General features: G+C 54.7%; 1 protein-coding gene across 3 annotated transcripts; it reads right to left on the reverse strand.

The window, feature by feature from the left end:
• Positions 1–436: 436 nt before the first annotated feature.
• On the reverse strand, positions 437–17321 carry ACE (angiotensin I converting enzyme). 3 transcript variants are annotated; one of them, XM_062507999.1, is made up of 25 exons: positions 16759–17321; positions 13360–13527; positions 12115–12202; positions 11729–11872; positions 11285–11476; positions 11048–11145; positions 10344–10516; positions 9838–10061; positions 8263–8407; positions 7852–7950; positions 7539–7661; positions 6896–7107; positions 6265–6401; positions 5808–5966; positions 5337–5424; positions 4999–5142; positions 4575–4766; positions 3909–4006; positions 3454–3626; positions 2806–3029; positions 2435–2579; positions 2133–2231; positions 1599–1721; positions 861–1057; positions 437–624 (listed from the first exon to the last, which is right to left on the reverse strand). In XM_062507999.1, the coding sequence occupies exons 1-25, from the start codon at positions 16966–16968 to the stop codon at positions 437–439; spliced, it is 3843 nt and encodes a 1280-aa protein (XP_062363983.1). In that variant the 5' UTR covers positions 16969–17321. The 3 variants fall into 3 exon arrangements, with proteins under 3 accessions (XP_062363983.1, XP_062363985.1, XP_062363984.1); XM_062508001.1 differs by having other exon boundaries at positions 870–1057; positions 16759–16968; XM_062508000.1 differs by having other exon boundaries at positions 437–618; positions 16759–16968.
• Positions 17322–23716: the final 6395 nt, after the last annotated feature.

Here is a 23716-nt window from a genome sequence, read left to right on the forward strand (position 1 = left end):
CTTGAAGGGTGACAAGACATAGGTTTATTTTTCATCCATGCAAGTGAACAGCCTGGAAGCAGGCAAACCAGAATGTGCTCCATCCCTCCTCAGACTGCCCTCTGTCACTCAAGTCTCTGTGGCTTTGCCCACAGATCTGAATTGGCTGGTGGGTGACCAGGCTGGACCAGCTCCAGCCCTGGGCACAGGGGCAGTTTGTGACAGCTCCGTGCCTGCCGGAGCCTGAACTTCTCTTTCCCCTGGTTCAGACAAATAAATAGCTCTTCTCTGCTCTGGCTCTTGCATAGTGGAAAGGAATGTCTGACCTGATAGGAGAGAGGAATCCTGGGTTGTGGAAGCCCATGGCTTCCTTGGCAAGTGTGCCCATGACATCGCTGCCAGCCTGGCCAAGTGCCCATGCTTGCACCCTGCCTATGTTGCCCTGCTGATGGCTGCCTTATTTCAGTTCCATTTCTGAGCTGGATTTGAAGGCCTTTCTCCTGGTTGAGAAGAACTTGACACCCAAGAAGATGGTGGTGGTCAGGAAGATGAGTGCCAGGGCAAGCAGGACCCAGCCACCTGCTGTGGCTTGACTTTTGCTCAGGGACATTCCCAGGAAATCAGTTTTGCTGGAGTCATCTTGGGCTGGAAAAGACAGAAGTGAGAGACATGGTTGTTGCTGGGGGCTCTGGGCTGTGGTATGTCGGGTCACCCTTGCTGGTCTCTCTGGCCTCAGCTTCACAAGGAATCAAGGAGAAGCATCCAAACCCCCTGTGGTTTTTGAGACGGCCAAGGGGCAACAAGAGAGCTCCATTTCATTCTGACCCTGGTGAGGGCTGAGCCCTGGCCAATAATGGACCTGCTGCACTTGGAGCTGCAGCCCTGCATACCTGTGTAAGGAGTCCAGCTGTACTCAGGCCAGCCCAGGACCTCCTCATTCTTCTTGTTCTTTTTCTCCAGCCACGTCATGAGAGGCTCAAAGTAGCTCATCAGGGCCTCTGCTGACATGTTGGGCTGCCCTGTGATGAGCTGCATGGCTTCGGGCCACGGCTTGCTGAAACCCAGCTTCAAGGCATCCCTGTGGCAGGAGAAATCAGCTCCAGTGTGTTCCCCATCACCCTCTTGGCTGCCAGACCCTCCCTTTCCCTTGGGGCTCTTGGTATCAGCATCCTTTGGTACAGTCTGAACCCCCAGAACCGTAGGGCTGCCAGCCTGGAGCACAGGGAAGGACGTTATCTTGGGGAGAAGAGGGGGTTTGTGTGGGATTAAAACCCTCCAGTGAATTCAGCCTGGTGCAGAGAAGTGCCTGGGTGAAAGGGTTAATTTTGCAGGTGCTTTTCTTGAAGCAAGGGGGTTATTTTCCCTAAGGAACTGGGGGCTGGGAGGAGGAGGAGGAGGAGGAGGAGGGGGAGGAGAGAGCCTTCCCCCTGCCAGGGGCCCAGCTACCATCTAGCGGCTGCTTTTGCAATCACAGCCCCAGCGCCCAACCCAGGGCGTCCCTGCCCCAGGTACGGGATGGGAGGCATCACCAGGGGCTGTGTTGCCTCCTGTCTTGCCGGGCTGGCTTTAAGGTATTTGGGGATGTAGATGCCTTGGCTTTACCCTGCCCACACACCTACCCCAAGATCTTCCCGGCCTCCTTGGACTGGTAGATGTCACAGGTGTGCAGGGGACCCTTGTGCCCAGCTGCATCACAGAGTGCCTGGTGGAACTGGAACTGGATGACAAAGCTGACAAAGTACCTGGTGGAGAGGGATGAAGAGATGGGAATGGACTCTACTCGTGCCTGTGCAAGAGAGGATGTGGCTCCCCTCATTCTCTGGTTGCACCCTCCCAGTCTGGAGGAGCATCACTGGTTTTGGAGCTACACCTGCCTCAGCTCAGCTCAACCTGCTGAGGCCATTTCTCCCATAACCTGGGAGATGGACAACTCCCATATGTCAAAGTGGATGAGCTCATCTTCCTTGGGTAGGGAGAAATTCCCCCAAATCCAGACTTCTTCTCTGAAGCTCTGTCAGAGTCTCTGGAGCTGCCAAGCTCACGCAGGATGGTAAGACCAGCCATGGAAAAAGGTGTCATCACTGGCACCCGACCTGGGGATCCTGCTTCTATGGCCAAGTGGTGTCCCTCGTGCCCCAGCCCTGCTGGCTCACCTAATGTAAGGGACGTTGGCAGGGATGTGGAACTTTGCCCCGGGATCAAAGTCATCTTCAGACCTCGGTGCTGGTGGGCACAAGCCCTGGTACTTCATCCTGAGCAAGAGAGGGAGAGTCAGGCCAGCCTGGGGAGGAGAAGGTGGGGTAAAGCCGGAAGGAACATAGTGGGGTGTGGGACAGAGGAAGGGAGTGTGTATTTCATCATTCCCATTGCAGTCGACTGGACCACAAGGAGAAAACACCCAGCGGGATGAGAGCCAAGGCCCTTGTCCCAGACAGGGGTCTGAATTCAATCCTACCTCAGGTTCCACCACTCCTTGTTGTACTCATCCTCCTTGATCCGGCCATCAAACACCTTCCAGCGCCACTGGTCCATGAGGTACCCAAAGGGCAGGAAAGCGATTTTGTCCAGGGCGATGCTCATCAGGTAGTTAATATCACTTTCTGCCCAGGGTGTGAAGATGTGAGCAAGACATTGCTGAATCCACCTCTTCTCCCTCTGTGGGTCATTCTGCCCCAGACCTGGGTGTCCCCAATGTCCCCTCCATGCATGCAAAGCTACGATGTATGTCCCTGAGCCTCTCAACCTTGCCCAGCCCCTTCTGACCACCTGCATTTCCAGCTGTTCCCATCAGCATCTCCACATTTTCTGTGCGGCCCTTCAGCTCACCTTCGTTTTCCATGACTTGGTCCAGCAGATTGATGCTATGCAGGTGTTTGGGGGTGGAGACAGACAAGGCCATGACATCTCCAACAGCCTCGTGGAAGCCAGGGTTGGCCCCATCGCGGAAGGAGACAGGCTGGTCCTTGTACTGCAGGAAATACTGGACGTGGCCCATCTCATGGTGCACTGTGATGAGGTCATCCATGTTCACCACGGTGCACTGCTTGATCCTGGACCAGGACACAAGGGTCAGGGGAGAAGGGAAGGCAATGGTGGTGCGAAAACCTCCGGGAACCATCACATCCCCTTGAGCTGTTTTTCCTTTCTTTGTGCCCCCTCCCCTGATGCCAGGCCAGGCTAGTCTTACTCCACTGGGTTGGTCTCCTTCTCCTCCTGCATCTCTGCTGGCCCTGCCCATTCCCTGTCCCTGTTCATCAGCTTTTCTGTTCTCCAGGGCAGGGCAGGCATGGGTTGCCCTCCATCCACCATGGGGACTCCTGCCAGCATCTTGGGTACCACGGGAAGTGCCATAGCTGGGGTGCCACAGAGCAAGATTCACTGTGGTGGCATCAGCCCATGTGTCCTTTTTCTATGAAGACATTTTCTGCCCCAGCACCACATCAGCAGTGGTCACCACCTGCTCCCCATGGGCACCTGAAGTCCTTGCGGTTGTAGAAATCCCAGGCTGAGGCGTGGCACACCACCTCCCGCCCATCCGATGGCTTCTCGATCATGGACTTGTCCCAGAACTCCTGTGGCATTGGGATGAGGCCCAGAGAGGTGAAGAAACGGTCCGACTCTTCAAACATTTTCTTGGGTGTCCAGCCCTGGGGGAAGAGCAGAGACCTGGTGAGGGGCAAGGGGGGATGCTAGGGTGGTGGGGGCTGTGGCAGGATGGGAGGACAGGGGTAGCCTTGTTCTGGGCAGGGGGATCTCCTGGACTCAGCTACACCTGGATCCAGGTCTTGGCACATAAAGGAAGGGAGAATACAGATGAAACATGGATTTTTTTGGCAATATTACAGCATTTGGCAACATGGGTGGTGGCAACAGCCAAAGGCTGCTGGGTCCCAAGGGCCTTCCCCAGAGCAGCCTAGAAAAGCACTGACCTGTTTTTTCATGGCCGGGGTGGCATCCACCTTGGTGGCATCTGGGTAAGGTATGACCAGGTCAAAAATATTGGACCATGACTGAGCCCACATGTTTCCTGGGAAGTGCAGAAGGATGGTGTCAGGAAGGAGACAGGGAGAGGAGAGGAGAGGAGAGGAGAGGAGAGGAGAGGAGAGGAGAGGAGAGGAGAGGAGAGGAGAGGAGAGGAGAGGAGAGGAGAGGAGAGGAGAGGAGAGGAGAGGAGAGGAGAGGAGAGGAGAGGAGAGGAGAGGAGAGGAGAGGAGAGGAGAGGAGAGGAGAGGAGAGGAGAGGAGAGGAGAGGAGAGGAGAGGAGAGGAGAGGAGAGGAGAGGAGAGGAGAGGAGAGGAGAGGAGAGGAGAGGAGAGGAACCAGTTACTGCCTCCTCCTGCACGGGTACATCACCCTGACTGGTCCCTGCCCTGTCTGCATAAGGGCAATGTAGGCAGGAGCCCATCCATGCAAGAGAGGTCAAATCATGCTGAGTGTGTAGCCCTGCCCTGGGGCAGATTTGCCTCTACAGACTCATCCCAGGGGAACTTTTCCCTTCAGCCAGAGCTGAACAGAGATCAGTCTTAACTCTTGGCATGGCACAGAGACAGCCAGACCTGGCAAGAGACACAGCATAGCTCAAGCAGAGCCCTTACCTAGTAGATGGGCAGGGATGGGACCCTTCAGGTTTATACGCTCTGCACCATACTTTTTATAGAGGGCTCGGCGTACATAAGCATGTAGGTTGAGGTACAGGGGCTGCAGCTGCAGATACAGCCTCTCCAGATCTTCCTCGAAGGTGGATGTCTCATACAGGGATCTCCAGTAGGCCCCGTTGTCTTTGTAGCCTGTGGTAGGGCAAGAGCAGAAGCTGTTAGACCCTGTCCTTCTTGGGGAAAGACTATGTCTTGCTGCTCAGACACTCCAGGTGCCTCCACATGTGTGAGAGAGTAGATCTCCCAGGAGTTGGTGAGAACTCCACACCCTTAGGATTTTGACCCCCCCACTGGATGAAGAGCCCAGTGCTCTGCTCACAGCGGGTTAGGGCCATGGTGGGCTCTAGGGGAGCAGGGCACTGACCATTGAGCATGGCTGCCTTGTTGCTCAGTTCCACATATCTCTTGTAGTTGCTCCTCATCTTCTTCCCAGAAGCATCCCGCCAGCCCTTCCAGGCGAAGAGGAGCTCATCGTAGTCCCGAAAGTTGGCCATGATGTTTGTGAGATCTAAGAGAGAGCAGTGAAGCCACTGTGATGCTGTTGGATGGGCTGAACAGGCTGGCCAATGGTTCTATACCCAGTGCTGCTCAGAGGCCATCCATCACAGAGAAGCTGAAAGAATCCTTCATGCCCCAATTCAAAAAAATCCCTCCCTTCTGGGCCAGTGCCAAAGCCCTGCACGACACCCTGCTAGATCTTACCAGGATCCAGTGGGTGACAGGTTTTGTTCTCCCTGCAGACCTTGGCCACGCTGTATGTGGTCTCCATATCTGAGAGGAGGGTGTTATACTGCAAATGAAATCAGAGTACCTAAACTGGTTATTCTTGCTCCTGATACTGGAGGATGTCCCAGCCCATCGAGGTTTTTGGGTGTTTTATTCTGGTCCCTTCCAAGGTCAAGTGTGACCCCAACAGGGGCAACATGGAGTCAATACAAGCAATGTGCCATTGTCACCCAAACATTCAGGCCCCACTGATCCTGGGATAGGCAACCTTTGGGTGGGAAACTCTGAAGACAAGGATTTTGGCTTTGTGTAGAAGGTACCAAGCTATCACCTCTTTCAAGGCAGATGTGGCTGCCCAGTGGCATTTCTTAAATTTTCAGAGAAACTTGTATCTTCACATAGGGTGATAGCAAGGGACACCCTTCTCTCTGTCCCCTTGCCACTCACCTCCTTCAGCTCATTCTCAGGTAGGGCTGCCCTCTCAATGACACTCAGCTTCTTGAGGATGCGGGTGACGCTTTGGTCCTGGAAGTCAGAGGTGTCAAACTGCCTGGCCCTCATGCCGTACTCCAGGGTGTGCTTGGACATGGCCAAGTTCTTCTCCAGCTACAGTGACAGAAGAAAAGTTACTTCAGGGAGAAGACACAGGCCACCACTAGAAACACCACCTGACATCCCATGACTGATGCCCTCTCCATAGCTGCCTTTGTGGGTACCTCATTGGATGATGAGGATTTTCAAGGAAAAGGCACCTCATGGGTGACAATGTTATCTCCTTACGGGGGGGGGGGGGGGGGGCAGAGGTTGCCCTGGTTTTCAGAGCCTCTGTGAAACTTGCTCTGGGTACCAGCTGCCTTCCCTGACTGTTGGCTCTGCCTGCACAGCCCCGGGGTCATTCCCATACCATGACCTCCTTGTTGTGGTCAGTGATGTTGGTGTTGTAGGCCCAGGATGCCTCAGTATAGGATTTCCACACTTCTTCAGCTGTGCTGTTGTACTCAGACAAGAACTCTCTAGCTTGTGCCTCGTCTGCTATTTTGTCTAGAGGAAGAAATAAATGGGGGAAGAGATAATAAACATCAGGAGAGTTGCAAGAGCACTATCACATGGAGAAGCCATAGTTAAGCTTTTCTCAGAACTGCAGGTCCATTGAAGGAGGCCGCAACTTGGGAGCAGGCTGAGCTAGGAAAGGGGGGAAGAGGTGCCTTGCTGGGGTGTCCCATTTGATAGAAGATGGGATAACAGGACAAGTTGCATGCCCTAGACTCTCCCACAGCAGCACAAAGGACACAACAGAGAAGATAAACTCTTCACACCATGACTGATGACATCCTACACAGCTTCCAACAATGGCACCTGCCTCCTGGAAGCAACACCCTGTGGGACTTCACTGGAGCTGGCTATTTCTCTTTCCTGATATGGGGACCACCCCACCCACAGCAGAGACCTCCCTCTGCTTCTGCCTGTGGATTAGTGATGTCCTTTGGAACCCCCTCCTGACCCTCCCCAGCCCCGGGATGGAGCTGCAGCCTTACCAATGCCTTCAGGGTAGCCTTCAGGGACAGGGGGACGCCAGTCAAACTCAGGCCAGCCCAGCACCTCATTGGTCTTGTTGTTCTGCTCCTGAAGCCACTTGGTGACAGGGCTGAAATACTCCAGAAGGGGACCAGCGTCCATCTGACCTGTGCCAGTGAGATTCAAGAGGATATCCTGCCACAACTTTGAGGACCCAGCTTTCAACACTTCCCTGTGGAGGAGCAGAACAGCAGGAGCCAGCATGAAGCCAGGGGATGGCTGGGAGAGAAGCAGTGATAGTATCCCAGGAGCTTAAAGGTTGAACATACTGTTCCTGAGTGGGACATGAACCTGAGAACTGCCTAGGAAGCCACTGCCTGTCCTGCATGTGGGAGCTGAGACTCCCCATCACACACTCATGCATTTAACACCCAGGGAATTAACAGGACCTCTTTAGTGACCTCTTGTCTGTGTGGTGAGGACCACTCACCCCACCCCAGTGCTTCCATGTATTTCCATCCATCCATCCATCCATCCATCCATCTGCAAAGCTATTTCTCCAGTTCACTTTTCCTTCCTTTCTTCTTTCCTTCCTTTGCACACCATCAGCTTCCATGCACACATCTGCCCATGGTGATTTTCCTGACCCTCCTCTGTCCCCACCTGAGTTTGGCTCCAGCCTCTTTGGACCTGTAGATGTCACAGGTGTGCAGGGAACCAGTGTGGTTGGCTGCCTGGCACAGGGCCTTGTGAAACTGGAACTGGAGGATGAAGCTCACAAAGTACCTGCCAAGGAAGTCCATGAAGGTCAGAACTGGGGACAGGGGGAAGCAGACAAGTCCAAGAGCTCAACCGCACCATTTGTGGTCCCAAGTGTTGCGAGATCTCTATGTCTTGAGCAGGAGCAGCACATGACAGTCCCTGCCCTCACCCACTGCATTCCAAGCCTTGGTCCCCTTGCCAGCACTTCCTCTACCTGATGTAAGGAGTGTTCCCTGGGATGTGGTACTTTGCTCCAGGGTCAAAGTTGCTTTCATTCCTTGGAACTGGAGCACAGATACCCTGGTATTTGGTTCTGTGGACAACAGAGAACAGCAGCATGAACATGGGAATAATAAGGGATCAGAAGAATATAGTCAAAGAATGGGAAGGCTTGGCACAGTGCTGAAGAAATCTGCACAAGTAGAGCATGATTCCATATCCATCCATCCATCCATCCATCCATCCATCCATCCATCCATCCATACTACCCACCCACCCATCTACCCACTGTTCTCCCACCATCTCCGTGGCTGCTTTTATGCTTTTTCTTTCCTCTTTCCCGCCTCCCTTCCTTGCACATCTCTAGCTTCCACACCCCCATGCACCCTTGGTGACTGTCCCCTACCTCAGATACCACCAGTCGTAGTTGTAACGGCTTGGTGGCGTGTGGCCACTGAACACGTTCCAGCGCCACTGGTCAATGAGGTAGCCAAAGGGCAGAAAGGCAATCTTCTCCAGGGCCATCTTCAACAGATAGTTGATACTGCTCTCTGCAAGAAACAGAGCCTGAACCAGGCTGGAAAGGAGTCTGCATAGACAGCACTACAGGCGACAGAATTTTAGTGGGCAAGAGGGCAGGCAGATCTGGATCAGAAATGGGGGCAGCATTTCAACATGTAACCTTGCTCCTAGTGAAGTCTGTAGGACATAGAAGGTTTCTGTACATACAGTTGTTACCTGGGGAAACTTGTGCCTTTTACTGAGTGGGGACAATGCTAGTGACAAGTGCGGTGTCCCCTTGCCCTTAGCCCAGCTCTCAGAGTTAAAAGGTCCTTGGTGAGTGTAACTCTTCACACTTCCACCCTGGGGCCTCAAGTTGAGAGGGTTTGGGGGAGTTTGTTCTCAGTCAGACCCCTGCAAAGGCACTGATGGTTTAGACCCAGAACCAGAGTCAGCTCTAGGACAGTCACCACTCTATCATGAGGAGCACAGGGGATGGTGACATCTGATTTTCCCCTCAAGGAAATGAGGGGAAGGAAGTTTGGAGAAAGACATGCTGGAGAGCCAGCTGAAGCTGTGAGGTCAGAGAGGGGTTGGCAGCACTGCCCTGAGGGGCTCTTGGCTGCCATCACTGTGGTGGCCAGGCTGCCAAGGGCTGGCAAGTCGGGTAGCAATGGCTTGAGGCAGAGACCATCTGCTTCATTGTGTTTATGCAGCACTGGCCCAATGCTCTTGGCTGCTGTGATGTCTTTCTTGTCATAAAACGTATTTAATGACACGGCAGGAGGATCCCGGGGCTGTCCCTGCTCTGCCAAGCAGCCGCCCGGGGCAGGTCTGGAGTGCTCCATTTCCTCTGCTGCCATCTGCTTTGCTGTGTGGGCTGAGGGGTGTCAGGTGGGAGGATGAGGCTCTGGACGAGCTGGGCAGTGCCTGCAGCGACAAGTCCTGCCCTGCCGTGCTGGCTGGCAGCCGGACACATCTCCTGCCCTCGTGACTGTGCGTGGAAGTGCTTGGTGCCACCTCCACAGACCCACGCCAGGACCTCCAGCACTGGATGCATCTTGGCAAGGGAGGGAGGGAGGGAGGGAGGGAGGGAGGAATGCTGGAAAGGTCAGAGCCAATCAAGTGCAAAAATGTTGTTTTCCAGCTTGGGCTCTGTTGGTGAAAAGAAAGGCACAGACAGGCTCTGGAGAGCATCCTTCCTGGGGTGAGGAATATAGAGCCAAGAAGGGCTCTACATAGACCCATGGGCACAAGAAGAGGTTGTGTGTGGACCCATGGAGACAAAATAAATTCTACCTGAACCCATGGAGACAAGAGGGAGTTGTGTGTGGACCCGTGGAAATGAGAAGGGGTTGTGGCAGTTCTGGGCTGTATTGCCAGACTGCAACCCACCCTGGCATGTCTCAAACCCTTCTCAGTGGCACAGCCAGTGCCAGAGCCCTCCAGCTCAGCCAGCTCCCCGGGGTGGCTGCCATACCTTCATCCTCAGTAGCACTGTTGAGGAGACCGATTTTCTTGAGGTGGCTGGGGGTGGAGACAGAGAGGGACAGGACATCGCCGATGGCCTCGTGGAAGCCAGGGTTGGCCCCGCTGCGGAAGGACACGGGCTGGTCCTTGTACTGCAGGTAGTACTGGATGTGGCCCATCTCATGGTGCACTGTGAACAGCTGCTCCATGGTCACCGATGTGCACTGCTTGATCCTGCCGTGTGAAAACAGCACTGCCTGAGGAGGGAGGGACCCCAGCTGCCTGTGCACCGCCACGATGGGAAGGACTCCCCTCAGTCCCAAAGGGGTGGCAACTCCCCACAGGATAAGGGGAACTGGAGGGGAAGGCAGGGCAGCATTGTCACTCCAGACCTCGCCTCAGAAAGTGCCATATCGGGCTGCATGGGCAGGCTGGGGGTACCCAGAGGGTGATCCCCAAGGGGGAGAGGAGAGGGTCTTGCCCTGCAGCCCTGGGTCCCTGCGTGTCCCCACAGACCTGAAGTCCTTGCGGTTGTAGAAGTCCCAGGCCGAGGCGTGGCACACCACCTCCCTCCCATCCGTCGGCTTTTCCAGCATGGACTTCTCCCAGAATTCAGTGGGCATCTCCAGAAGCCCCAGGGAGGTGAAGAACTCCTCCGAGACTCGGAACATGTGGGTGGCATTCCAGCCCTGGTGGGCAGCAGGCAGTGGGGTTATGGCTGAGGAAGGGGCTGCCTGTGCCCTGGGCATTGCCTCTGATGCTCCCCCAGGACCGTGGGATGGAGGTGAGCTGCTCCCAGGGACTGAGGTCCTGCCCCTCTCTCTGTGATGGGGAGAACCAGCCCCAGAACTGGTGTGAACATCCCTAAAAAGCACCGAGCAATGGTGCTGGAGCTCAGCAGGTGCAGGAGAAGGGAGTAGGACTTATACCCAGGAAGCACTTGGAGCTGTGGGATGGTGGGAACAAAGCAATGCAGCCCCCAGCCTGGGGACTGGCAGCAGCCCCAGTGCACTGCCCACTTTTGTCCACCTGCTGCCTCTTTGGTCATTGACAGAGATGGAGTATGATAATTTCTTTGTCCCTCCCAGACATGGAATTTCTGCTGTCCCCTATACAAGTATGAGAAACGACTCCCACATGGTCAATATCGTGGGCCAGCCTTGGCAACACCTCCTGCTTTTTCTTCTTGGTCCCTCCCAGTGAGTCCCTCAGCCCATCACCTGCTGCACCATGGTGCTCGTGACATCAAGGTTGGGCTTCTCAGGGAAGGGGATCATCAGGTCATAGATGTTGTTCCACTGCTGAGCCCACATGTTCCCTGAGAAGAGAAAATACTGGGCGTAGAGGTGGTGGCAGGTCAGAAGAGAAATACAGTGAAAACTGGTACCTCTCTGGCCTTGTGTGTGCTCCTCTGACACCACCAGCACCCCTGCACACAGGCTGGGGGAGTCTCTTACCCAGGAGGTGAGCAGGGATGGGACCCTTCAGGTTGATGTATTTGGGTCCGTAGCGATCATACAGCTTCCTCCGGACGAAGGCGTGCAGGTTGAGGTAGAGTGGCTCCAGCTGGTTGTAGATGCGCTCCAGGTCCTTCTCAAAGGAGTCTGAGTTGTACCAGGAACGCCAATAGCTGCCTGTGTCATTAAACCCTACCAGGGATACAGGAAGGACCTCTGTTTTCAGACCCGAAGGTTGCCCCCACTACCCATCCCCAAAAGGTGGGACCAGGAGCTAGCAGCAGAATTTTCCCCTCTTCCCCAAAATTCTGGTAATTGGAAAATAGAAGTTGGATGCCTGGCTGCATGTGGGGTGGGGAGAGCAGTAGGGTATCCCACTGCTGCAGTCCTGATTCCCACCCCTGGTCCCTGACCACCCCTGGCTGGGGATCCCATGGTTTGTACCGTCCATCAAGTAGGCTTCATTGCTCAGATTCACAAACTTCTCATACTTGGGGCGCAGCGGGTTCCCCGCAGCGTTGTGCCAGCCCTCCCAGGCATACAGGAGCTTCTTGTAGCTGCGGGAGGTGGCCATGATGTCCGAGAGGTCTGGGACAAAGGGGACAAGTAGAACATAAGAAAGCAGCTGGAGGGGAAGGCAAATGTCACAGCTCTGCAGAGGTGCCACCACCACCATACCAGACCCAAGTGCCCATCCTCACACTGGTACAATCCTGATTAACATGAGTGGCACATGCCAACCCCAACCCACTAAGGATGTGGGGACCAGGACAAAGTCATGGCCGTGGGGTGCTCAGCAGCTGGCAGGATCAAGGGGACAGGGACCATACCTGGCTCCAGATCCCAGCAGGTGCCGTTGGGCAGGCACACCTTGGCCGTGGAGTAGATTTTGTCCATGTCACTCAGGATCGTGTTGTACTGTAGGAAAGGAAAAGATGCTGGGGCTGCAAGGGGTCAGGAACAGCTCTTCAGGAGGCATTTACAGGCTTCCCAGCTCTGGGGTGAGTGCGTCCAGGTGGATGTGGGGAAGGACTGGTGTGTTTATACAGCACATTTTTGATGAGATAAGTGTGTTATCGCTCAGGGTTTTGGTATGGAGGGAGCAGGGAGGCTCTTTGGGACAGACAATCCTTGCACAGCCATGCTGCAGAGAGGGGCTGTTCAGAAAGCTGTTTGTCAGCAGGGCTGCAGCACAGGCTTTTTTTCTAAATTGGTTAAAAACATAGAGAAGAAAAGCAGGAGGATGAAATTTATTTCTGTGAACTTCAACAACAGCAAACAATAGCAACAGGAAGTTTCCTGGAACATACTTGGGAAGTCCATTGCCAGGGAAAGAAATTCCTCTGCTCTGTCCCTCTCTCCACTCCCATTCCTCTGCTCCAGCTGTGCAGAGGGGATGGTGATAGGGACAATGGAGGCTGTGGGATAGAGCTGTCCAGGGATGGGCGAGACATGACTGATGTGCAGGGAGGAGACGTGATGCTGCCTGTTATCTGGGAGAAGGCAGGGATGGGTTTCCTGGAAGGAACTGGGGCCGACAGTTCTCCGGAAAGGATTGCATCAATGGACTTTGCCAGGGTTTTGCTGGGAATGTCTGTCAGGGAGCTGTGGGTCAGGATGGAAGGGCCTGTCCCTGTGCTCCTGCAGAGCAGAGTGGCTGCCAGTCTCAGCCTGAGTAATATTTTCATGCATGGAAATCAAAATTCAGGTAAACTGCCCTGAAAGCTCAGGACTGTGATGGGGAAGGCTCAGGATGTCCTGATGTCCCTGGCATGGAAGTGCCATGGGCACAGCTTGGCTGGTCTCCAGGTGATGCCCAAGACAACCCTGTGTAAGCAGGAAATCTCCACCCCTGCTGGGATAGCTCCAAGATGAGGTTGGCCAATAGGGCCAGAGGGCACCCCACATCCCCTGAAGATAGCACCCCATCTCCTCCTCAATTACTGTGTAGAGGCCAGTGACACCCTCCAAAATGCAGCAGGTCAGCAGCAGAGTCTGCATGCTTGTGAAAAATCCCTCTAAGGCACTTCACAGCACCCCAGCCATGTCCAGGGCTTCACTGCCACCCCGCCTACCTGCTCTCTCTCCTCCAGGGGCAGGTTGGAGGGTCCCAAGGTCTGGATGGATCCAATTATTTTCCTCAGCTGGGGGTCACTGAAGTTATTCCACTTGTCACCATAGAGTTCCTTGGCTTTCTTCCCCCACAGCTCTGTGAAGTTCTGCTCCTCCAGTGATGCCTGGACCTGCATGGTGAGAGGGGACATGGGGGCTCAGGACCACCCAGGAAATGGTTTGGGGGCCAGGGGCAAAGTCATGAGGGTGTGTGGGAGTCAGAGGTGACAGGACATGGGGTGACAGGCAGGGCTGTCCCCAGGCCATGGCACCCATGGACAGAGACAGCAGCTTGACCTGGCACGGCAGTGCCCGTGGAGCTCCCGATGAGCACCCACTGGGGTGGCCTGTGAGGGTGTTTAGGGGGGAGCTCCAGAGTCTCATATGGGGTGGGAGTGCTTGGACTGGGCATCCAGGCCGTGTGGTCAGGGTGTCTGGGTGCTCCTGGGCTGGCTTTGACATCTTCTGGACCCTGGTTTTAGAAGGAGCTCTGAGGTTCAGCTTAATATTGTTCCTATTCCTATTGTTTCTCACTTTCACAGAAGCCCAAAAGGTAACTATAGAGATATAACTGTATAACATTTTCCTTTCTCCTTCCTGTACATCTCACTATGTCTGTACACTTCTATTTCTATACATTTCTCAGTTAGCTGTCTGTACCCTGTGACCTGTAAATGCCACATCTGGGGTTTACCCGTTTGCTCCGAGTCCCCAGTTTTGGGTGTCTCACTGCCACCCAACTCCTACCAGCCCCAGTCTCCCTTCCTGGGGCCATGGGCTGGCAGTGGGGTGTTATTTAGGCAGATGGAGCTGTGGCCCTGGTTCTGGGATGGGGTTCATTGCAGGTTGTATCCCAGCCTGATCCGTGTCAGCTGTATTTTTGGGAAGCTCTGATGTTTTAAGAGTGTCCTGGACTGGTGCAGGTGGAGTGAGATGGTGCAGAGTGCCTGGTCAGTGTCCACGTGCTGTCCTGGTGTGATTTATGGAGCTCATTAGCTGTGACTTGTGGCATTTTTAGCCTGGCTCCAACACGCCTGGTTTGTTTTATTTTAATCTTCACATTCCCTCAGCAGGCAGCAGGGAAGGAAGGGAGTTGTGGTGTGGCAGAATTGGAGGGTGCCCAGGGCAGATACCCACACAGCTGTGGGACACGGGGGTGGGAATGCCACAAGAGCCAGGTGCCCCTGGCTACCCAGCACTGCTCCCACTGCTTCCCTTGGACATTCCAGTACCCACAGACATCCCACTCTTGCACTACCCCTCTGAACATCAGATGCCTTTGTCCCTTCCCAGACCCCATGCAGAGCTGGAGGAAACAGAGTTCAGCTGTGTTTTGTCTTCTCCTTGAACAGGCACCCATGTTTGGTCGGGCAAATTGTACCTGACCTTTCTAAACTCTACTGACAGCTCTGGTGGAGTGAGTTGAGGCCAGCGGTGCTGCCTGAGACCCCCTTGCCATGGCCATGCCCCCCAGTCCTGGCCCTTCACCCCCACATCTGGGATCTCTCTCTGGAGGGGATGCCCCTGTGGGGGGCTCAGAAGCCCCTTGACATCCACAGCCTCCAAGCCTCCCTACCAAAACCTCCACCCCGGTCCCTCCCTGCTTGTGGGTGCACAGTGAAGACTCCAGATGCAGCTCAGGACCCTGGGGTTGCCTTGCCCCAGGCATCTGCAGTAGTTCTGCACCCAAACATGAGCAGCCCCCAAGCTCCTTTGCCAGCCTCTTGCCCAGAATCCCAGCTTGTGAAAGATGATACATCTGTCTGTCCAGCATCCTTCTGTCCATCCCTGCTCCTGCCTTTTCCCTTCTGCCTCTCATGTCCCTTTGTCACAGGGTCCCCTTTTGTGGCAGGCTCCAGAGCTGCCCATGCCCTGGTGGCCTGACTCAGCCCTCTTGTATTATGGATGTGTAGGGTTGGCGTGGCCCAATGCTCTCCCAGATCCCCCAAGTCCAACCTTTTGGGTTCTTCTGGCCAGCTGCTGCTCCTTTAGCAGCCAGTGACTCCCTCCCCGCTGCCCCATCATGGACTGACCTCAGGGGTTCAGATCCCCTTCTCTACCTTGACACTGCAGTGAGCTCCTGGACATGATCCTCACACCTTTAATAGCACATAAAGGGGGAAAAGCTGGTCTGGAAATGCCTTTTGAGAAAAGTCCATGCAAGGTGCTCTCCTGGCCCTAATTTTGGACTCAGTGTAGATGGGATGTTCCTGCTCTGCCCCAAGGTCCCCAGCCCCATCACATCTGCAGCAAGAGCTGGGCGTCTGCCCAGACATCACATGAGCTTGATAAAAAAAGTCTGAAGGGACACCTGGGCCCTCTTGAGTGTCCTGCCAAATTGGCAGTGGCCAGAGCTGGCAGTGCTCTTTCCCCTGTACAGGAGGATGCATTTCCTTCCTGCACAGGGCACACTATGCTCCCATCCCCACGGGATCTGGAGGGCTCAGGGCTCTGTGTGGCAGTCCCTGCGTGGTACTGGGATTGCCAAACACACCGTGCTCACATTTTGGCTGCACTGCCCCTTGTGCACCTGTGGCCATAGGACTGGCAGAGGCAGCTCAAGCTGCATGCAGTGACTTCGCCACGACCCCATGCTGGAGCCACCGGCAGCTCCCCAAGCACGGCTGGGGCCGGGGAAACCACCACAGCACTACCAGCCCTGGCCTGGGCTGTGCTGCAGTTCACCCAACCGAGAGCACACTCGGGGCTGCTCCAGCTCCCTGCCCCACTAAATACAGCCCAGACACATGCAAACCTCTGGGAAAATACACCCATGCCTGTGGGAGGCACACAGCCTTGCTCCCCACAGAGGCTCTTCCTGCACGTACCTGTGCTGATGTCTAATTCCCTACAGCCTGGAGTGCTTTCCCACCACTGTCTTTGCCCCCGTGGGCTGGGGACACAGGGACGAGAGGTGGCAACCTCAGTCCCGATGCCACTCAGCTGCTTGAGCACCTTGGGCTCCTGGCGTCTGCCCCAAATGAAAACCCTCAGCGCTGATGTGGTGACACCAGGCAGGGACGGGGACAGGGGCAATTGACACCTGGCCCAGTTCTGGGAAGGGGAAAAGGAAAGTGCAAGGTGCTTGGAGGACAGAATCACCTCTAAAAATAACCTTGACTCTGCTCTGGGACCAGAGCTGTCATTCTGGGTCAGAGTCTCTCTGAAAACCGATTCGGGGCAAAACCCCGCAGCTCCTGGACTACAAGTCCCAGCCCTGGTTTGCCGCTCCGAGGTGTGGAGACAGAAGCCCGCAGGGAGGAAGGGAACAACACCAAGAGTGCCTCCACCGTGACCCAGCCCCCCAGTCCCCGGTGCTGGGGACACCCCCGCGCCGGCATCGCCCCCGTCCCACCACCCACCTGCAGAGCAGCATTTTCGGCCGTCAGGTTGGTGTTGTAATTCCAGCTGGCCGAGACGCTGTCGAAGAAGACGAGCTCGGCCGTGTTGCTGTAGCTGTCGGCGAACTGGGCGGCCCCTTCCTCGGTGGGGTCGTGCTGGGGGGGCTGGAGGCCGGGCCGCAGGGCTCGGGCCAGGCTCAGCCAGAGCAGCAGCCCCAGCGCCGCGGGCATCGCGGCGGGAGCGCAGCGCGGAGCGGGCCCGCTCGGTGCCTTCCGAGACAGCTTTGCCTCCGCTGCCGGCTGCTTATAAGGCAGCAGCTTTCGCGCAAACCCTGCCCACCGAGCCTGCCTCCCCTCGCAGATAAGACCGGAGTGTTCCGTTCTCCCTTCGGCGGCTCCAAGGCTTGCGGGAAGGAGCGGGGAGCGAGCGCTGCCTTGGGGTGCGAAGTCCTTTTGGCTCCTGGCACTGCCGACGGGGAAGGGGCAGGAGGGAGGGAAGGAGATGGAGGAGAATCCAGGGAACGGCAGAAAGAAGAGAAAGGAGAAAGGCTGGGGTGGATGGGGCGGGTGAAATGCAGCTCCATCCCTGCGGGATCCCGGTCCCCTCCCGCCCGGGCGCAGGGGGATCCCGCTCCCTGAGCAGGACAACTCCCACCCGGGCAAAGGCGGTGGGCCACAGGGGCGAGCCCAGCAGGGAAACTGCTGTTGTGGGACACAGCCAAGGTCTGTCTCACGCTGCTTCCTGCCAAAGTGACCCCCTTCCCGGCATAACCTCATCTTTCAAAGAAACAGAGCGCTTCTCCTGGCTGTGAAGGAAATCACATCACATCACACCAAGTGTTTTGGACTTGGAGGAATTAGGCTGATGACAAACGAATAACAAAAAGTTCCTTCAAAATGAAAACCAGCCCCATGTTGGTGGGCTCGATAGTTCCTTTTGTTTTGTTTTGTTTTGTTTTGTATTTAATCAACTAAATCCCTTTTCCCCAGGGTCTGGCCTCAGCCCTGGGATGGTGCCTGGGCTGACCTCATTACTCCTTGTTGGAGTGTTGGAGCAATCACCCCATAGGCACACAGTGAACACCTGCCAAGAGAGAGGGTTTTTTTTGGGGGGGTGGGGGGGGGGGGGGGGTAACAGAGGGAAATCCCTTGACCTTGACCTTTTGTCCCTGCTGGGAGCTGCAGAGCAGCTGGACACCATCATGGCCCCTTGGAGTGAGTCGGTGGGGTGACTCCATGGGGACAGTGTGGCCACTCAAAAAAGGGCAAGTCCTCCTGTCTTCACTGGGGACCCTATGGGGTGTGCACAGCTGTTTAAAAAAAAAAAAAAAAAGGTAAAAGTAAAAAAGGACTTAGAAGACTGCAATCCTCTGATGTCTGTTAACCCTCACTCCAAAAATCCCACCTTCACATCCTGTTCTAGCACCTTCCACCTGCACAGGCCGATGTGGGCACATGAAAATTCTTCATCCCCAAGCCCATGGGGGAGTCCCCATAGGAGTAGTGCACCAGCACCACCTGCAAGCCTGGACATCATAGAGCTGGAGGCAAAGTCAGCATCTGCCTCTAGCCTCCCTTGCTGACCCCTTTCCCCACCAGCCACAGTTCTCTGGAAAGTCCAGTTTACTGGGAAGTTGGAAAAAAATGGTTGGTTTGTGTCCAATTTGGCTGGAGACCAAGTCAGTGAGGGGAGATTTCCTGCCCTCCTTCAGCCTCTGTTCTCGGCTGTGCCAGCGAGAGTTTTCTCAGGTCTGGGTCGTGGTGCAGCCTCTGGCACCAGTGGGAGTTTCAGGAGAGCAGTGAGGCTGAAACAGTCTGTGCAATATCCAGAAAATCTGGGTATCCAGAAATTTCTGGGTATCCAGAAATCCCAGCACAGGAGGTCTTTTCCAAGGCTGATGTGTCCAATGGATGATCCTGCAGGAGAAGGATAGTGCTCCATCCTTCTACACAAGAGCACCTTCCAAGGTTGATGCAAGAGGGGCTGCTGCTGCTGCTGGACTTTGTACAGGTGAAGAAGTTCCTCTCAGAGGCTGCATCTCCAAGGATGCCCACGGCTCTGTGTCACCCTATCTTATAAAACTTCATCCCACATGAAGGAGAGCACTGGCAGGTAATGTGGCTGTTGGTCCAGGAAGGCAGGTGAGATGCCTCCTAGCTGTCAGATGCTCGTTGCTACCTCTGTGCTGCCCCAAATCCATTCTGTGCTCCAGCACCCAGCAGGGATGGGTCCGAAGTGATCTGTGGGGATTCTGTGGAGCAGTAGGACCAGTCCCTGCTCTCCCCGCCCCTGTCAGGGTTGTTGGGGTGGGTGATGGACATCCGTCCGCTCCCAGCCTGCAGGATGCCCGGCGCTGCCAGCACCGCACACCAGAGGGGCAGCAGATGCTGCGGAAGGTGAAAAGCGCTGGTTGCCACGGAGACGGATGCGGAGCTGCTCGCGGGGACGTGGGCTGGGGGACGCCGGGCGAGACGAGATGTCCTCGGCAGCTCTCCTGGGCCAGAGGATACTTCCCATCGCTTTGCATCGCCATCATCACTCCGTGGAGACTTTGTCCCCCCCTCCCTGGGGCACGTGTGAGCGGACACGTGTGCGGTGACACCGCGGCGCCGCCGCACGCAGGAGGGAGCATCACTTGCAGCATTTCGGGTCAGTTCCTGGGCTTGCCAGACCTTCAAAATCTTCCTGCCCAAAGTCAGCAGTGCTGGAAGGGGCACTCGCTGGTGCAGCCCCAGAATTCCCAAAAGAAAGAAATAAGGGGTTTTGATAGTAAATGTTTCTCAGGGGAGCTGCAAGGTGTCCCTGACGTTGGTGTGATGGGAGACGGTGAGCAGGTGTGCTGGAGCAAAGGAGCAGGAATTTGGGGATGTCCCTGGTGCTGGCTGGAAAGATTTGATGATTTATGTGAGTATATCCCAGCTCTAAGGCCTCTGTCTGGGGATGTTCAAGCTTATTTTCCCCCTCTTTTATTATAAACCGTATTTTTGGCTTCTCCATCCCACCATTTCTCAAAGGGTTCAAGGTTGCTTCATGACTTCAGTCTGACCTATCTCTCTAAAGAGCCAAGGAACTTGTGGAGGTGAGAGAAAGGATTTGCTTTTGCAGAGAAATCATTCCTTCCTTATGTAAACCCAAAAAGAGCTTTTTTCAGTCCAGAATGCAGCCTTGTGTGTCACTTTTCCTGGTGGCTGTGGTTTCATGGGCATGACTCCTGCACCTATTGGTACAAACCACTGCATTGAGAATTTTTCCTCACTCTCCAGACCTTGAGTTTAAAGGTGGCTGCTTTATTTAGTGATGAATTCAATAAATTATCATAGTGTATAATTTGCTAAGGTGCTTTCCCGGCTGTGGTGATGCTGTTGTGAGGGAGAGGGGAAACAACACCCCTCCTGTCCAAATTTTTCATCTAAACAAACAGGTTTTTTCCTCATCCTTCCAAAAATTTTTAAAAACACCCTAAGCAATCATGCCCTTTACCATTTATTTCAGACCTCTGATTGCTAAAATAATTTCCATCAGTGAGTGCTGAGGCTGGTGGAGCCCCTCGATGTAACCTGGATTTGGGGACTGTAATGGCGAGAGGGACACAGAAGTCCTTGCTTCTGGTGTGTGATTACAAAAGGTCTCTGCTGAGCAGTTTTGGCAACACTGTGAGGTTTTTCCCAGCTTTTCCCTGGATTTAAGGAGTGTTGAAAGCCTGGTGTGTCCCCTCTGAGTGGGGATGGGGGGCAATGGGCTGTGGGGAAGCTCACACTGGCCCCATGACAGCAAGTGCTGCTCTGTCACTCGAAGTGCACACTCAGTGGAATGCAGCAGAAAGCTCCTTATCATCACAGTTTCCACCCCACCCCCAAAAAACTCTTTCTAGCACATACCTGCCCTAGGCAAGGATTTATTACAGGACAAGGGTTTCTTGTCCCATGGACCTGGTTCAGATGTGGCGATGCCTGTGATGTGGGCTGGCTGCACAGGGCAGCCTGAGAGAGACCAGGTGTGACCAGCTTGGAGGCTTGGTGGGGCTGGAAGTGAGTGGGAAGGGCATGAACGTGTGGTTTTCACCATCAGATCTCCTCAGCCTCATTCCCAGGCTGGGTCCAGTGCCAGCAGCCCAGGGATGTGCATTGCAAAGAGAGTCCTGAGGATGTGCTGTGACACTGCATGGCCCTCACTGTGCAGTGCTGAAGGCACTGGTGGGCTCAGGGCTCCAAGATGATTCCCGTGTTTTGGAAGGGTCCTAAGCAAATGTAAGACTCCAATAGCCCACCCCCTGGGGAGCCCCCAGCCACAGTGCACGATAAGTGCACAGGGCCAGGCACACAGTCAGGAACATCACAGGGCAAGAAGTAAAAACCTGACCAGAAATCATTGCTAGTTCTTTGTCCTTCATCCTTCATCTGTCCTGCTTCGTCCCTCCTCCCTCCACCTTAATTTCTCATCTTTCATCTCTCATCCTTCATTCTTTGTCCTTCATCATTCATCCCTCATCATTCCATCCCCCATCTTTGCCACTCAGCCAGAGCTGGGCATGATACAGGGTGAGCAAAGAGGCCAATGTGTTCCTTTTGCACCCATCAACCCAATAAAACACGGCAAAGTCCATTATTTCCCCCCTTCTCCCTTTAATAAATGAAAACAATCCCTGCCCTGAGGCAAGCGTGACTGTTCCAGGAGCATTAATCATCCTCTGGGAGGCTGGCACGGGTTATCACCACTGTTTACCCAAGCTGCTATTAAAAAATTGCCACGAAGGCGACTTCAGCCTCCTCTGGAGGAGATGAAGTGTCAGAGGGGCTGTGCTGGGCTGACTGCATCCCCGGCCAACGCAGCAAAGCTGTGTTCCTGCTGAGGAGGAGGACAGGCTGGCTTAATTGCTGCCAGGAGGAGAACCAGAGTCTTTTTCAGCTGATTTGCAGCCTGGGAAACATCCCGGTTCTTGAGGAAGCTCTGTCCCACTGGGAATTACCTGTTTTTCAGCCCTCACAACATGCCAGGGAACCGGAGATTAACCCTTTTGATGTGACCCAGTGCTTAATCCCAAACCGCCCCCCCCTCCCCCTCAGCCACCCTTTTGGCAGCCACTGAACCTTCCAACACGACTATTATTTTCTCTCTTATGTTTAGTGAAAAATGGTTAATTTAGCCCCGGGTTTGGGGTTTCACATGGAGCAGCTGAGGTTGTTTCAGGCAGCACCTCAGCTCCTCCGAAGCAGCCAAGCTCTTGAACCGCAATCCTCTGGGGAGGCATCTTGCAAATTACCATTTCTTAGCAATAAAGAAATGATTTAGGAAGGAGAAGAAAGAAACTAACCAGAAGAAGTTAGATCAGCAAAATGGTAATTTAATAATCTGTGGTGTAGAGAGGGAAGATGCCCATGCCAAGGTGAGAGGCACAGTTGAGTGAGTTCAAGAACTGCTGGTTTTTCCATTAATTATCAGTTGATGATGCTCTTATTGATCCCTGCATTCTTGAGAGCCCAGGACATACCTGGAATGGGTTCCAGGCTCAACCAATAGCTGAGAAGCTGAAGCAGCATCTCCAGAACCACTTCAACTCAGTGATCTGAAGGAAGCTGTGGCAGTCCCAAGCACACCTAAGCATCTTTGAACACCTCTAAGCATCCCTGAGCAGCCTTGAACAGCCCTGAACATTCCTCAGCAGCCCTGAGAAGCTTTGAGCATCCCTGAGAGCCTTTGGGCAGTCCTGAGCAGCCCAAGAAGCTGCAGGCATCCCCTCAACCTGCAGGTCCATGCCAGGACAGCCAGTACAGGTTCTGGTCCCTGACTGACACATCCCATCTCAGCAGTGCTGGGAGGATTTCATTACTTCCTGCTCCGGGAAAGCTCAGGCAGATTTAATAAAGCCATTATGCCCCTGGCAATGCCTTTAATTAAAGAGCTCGTTACAAATGGCTGCTGCTTCCTGGTAAGAGGAACTCGGCAGAGCAGTGGCTCGTTTGTCCCTGGATTAGTTGCCACCGTGCCCCCCCAGCAAACACTGCTGCTGCTGTATGGATAGGACAAGATCCACCTCCATTTAATCCTGAAAGTTTAAGGGCGGTTCTCTTTCCTTGTCTCCTGGAAGTTGAGGTAGTTCAGCTGGACACATGTTTATAAACATGTCTAAACCTGTTTGGTACTGGGTTACACAGTGCTGCTCTCATCAGAGCAAAGCTCTATGTCTAGCCAAGTATCCTAAAGGATGAATCCACAAATCTCATCCCCTGTGCGGATTTTCCAGGGGCCTCAGCTGGGCTGCAGTGTGGGGTGTCCTCCCCCTGCTCTGCCCAGTCCCCCAGCCATGGCACAGCCCCATGGCTGAAGGTTTTCAGTTTATGGTGGCTTTTATGGCTTCAGCAGATGACTGTGGTAAACCATTTTCCAAGCGGTGATAAAGGCCCAGCACAGCTGGGTGGTGAAGGTGAATCTCTGGCAGTGCCGTGCTGTGCCGTGCTGTGCCGTGCCCCGTACCTCGTACCTCGTATCTCATATCTCGTATCTTGTCTCTCATGCCATATCTCACCTCCCTCTGCTCGGGGTGGTGGCTCTGGGACTACCCCGGGTGCAGCAGGGCTCGGACTTTGCTTTTGCTGTGCTTTCCATCAGGCTCTAGGGCTGCACTGGGGTTTCAGTTCTGCTGAACCATACCATGGGGGCCGTGCTGGGGTTTGTGCCCCAAAGCACAAGTCTCTGCTGGGGGGGTGGAAGGGAATGGGGGTGTTGCTGGGGGTCTCTGCTGCGACTCCAGATGCCTTTACTTGGGGCTTTTGTGCGGGTGAGAGCAGAGCCGAGTGCCCGAGGGAAGGGCTGGAGGAGCAGCCCCGCACCCCAGTAGAGGCTGTCACCCCCTGACCTGCTGCACCACGGGACCCCAGATCCCAGCAGCCGCTCCAAGCTCCCGTGGGTGGTCCAGGGGACCAGAGGGTGCTGCAAGCCCCGCCACAGTAAGGGTGCTCTGGTTCCCAAGGGTGCTCTGGC

The sequence above is a fragment of the Cinclus cinclus genome, chromosome 24, assembly GCF_963662255.1.
Source record: "Cinclus cinclus chromosome 24, bCinCin1.1, whole genome shotgun sequence".
NCBI classification, from domain to species: domain Eukaryota; kingdom Metazoa; phylum Chordata; class Aves; order Passeriformes; family Cinclidae; genus Cinclus; species Cinclus cinclus.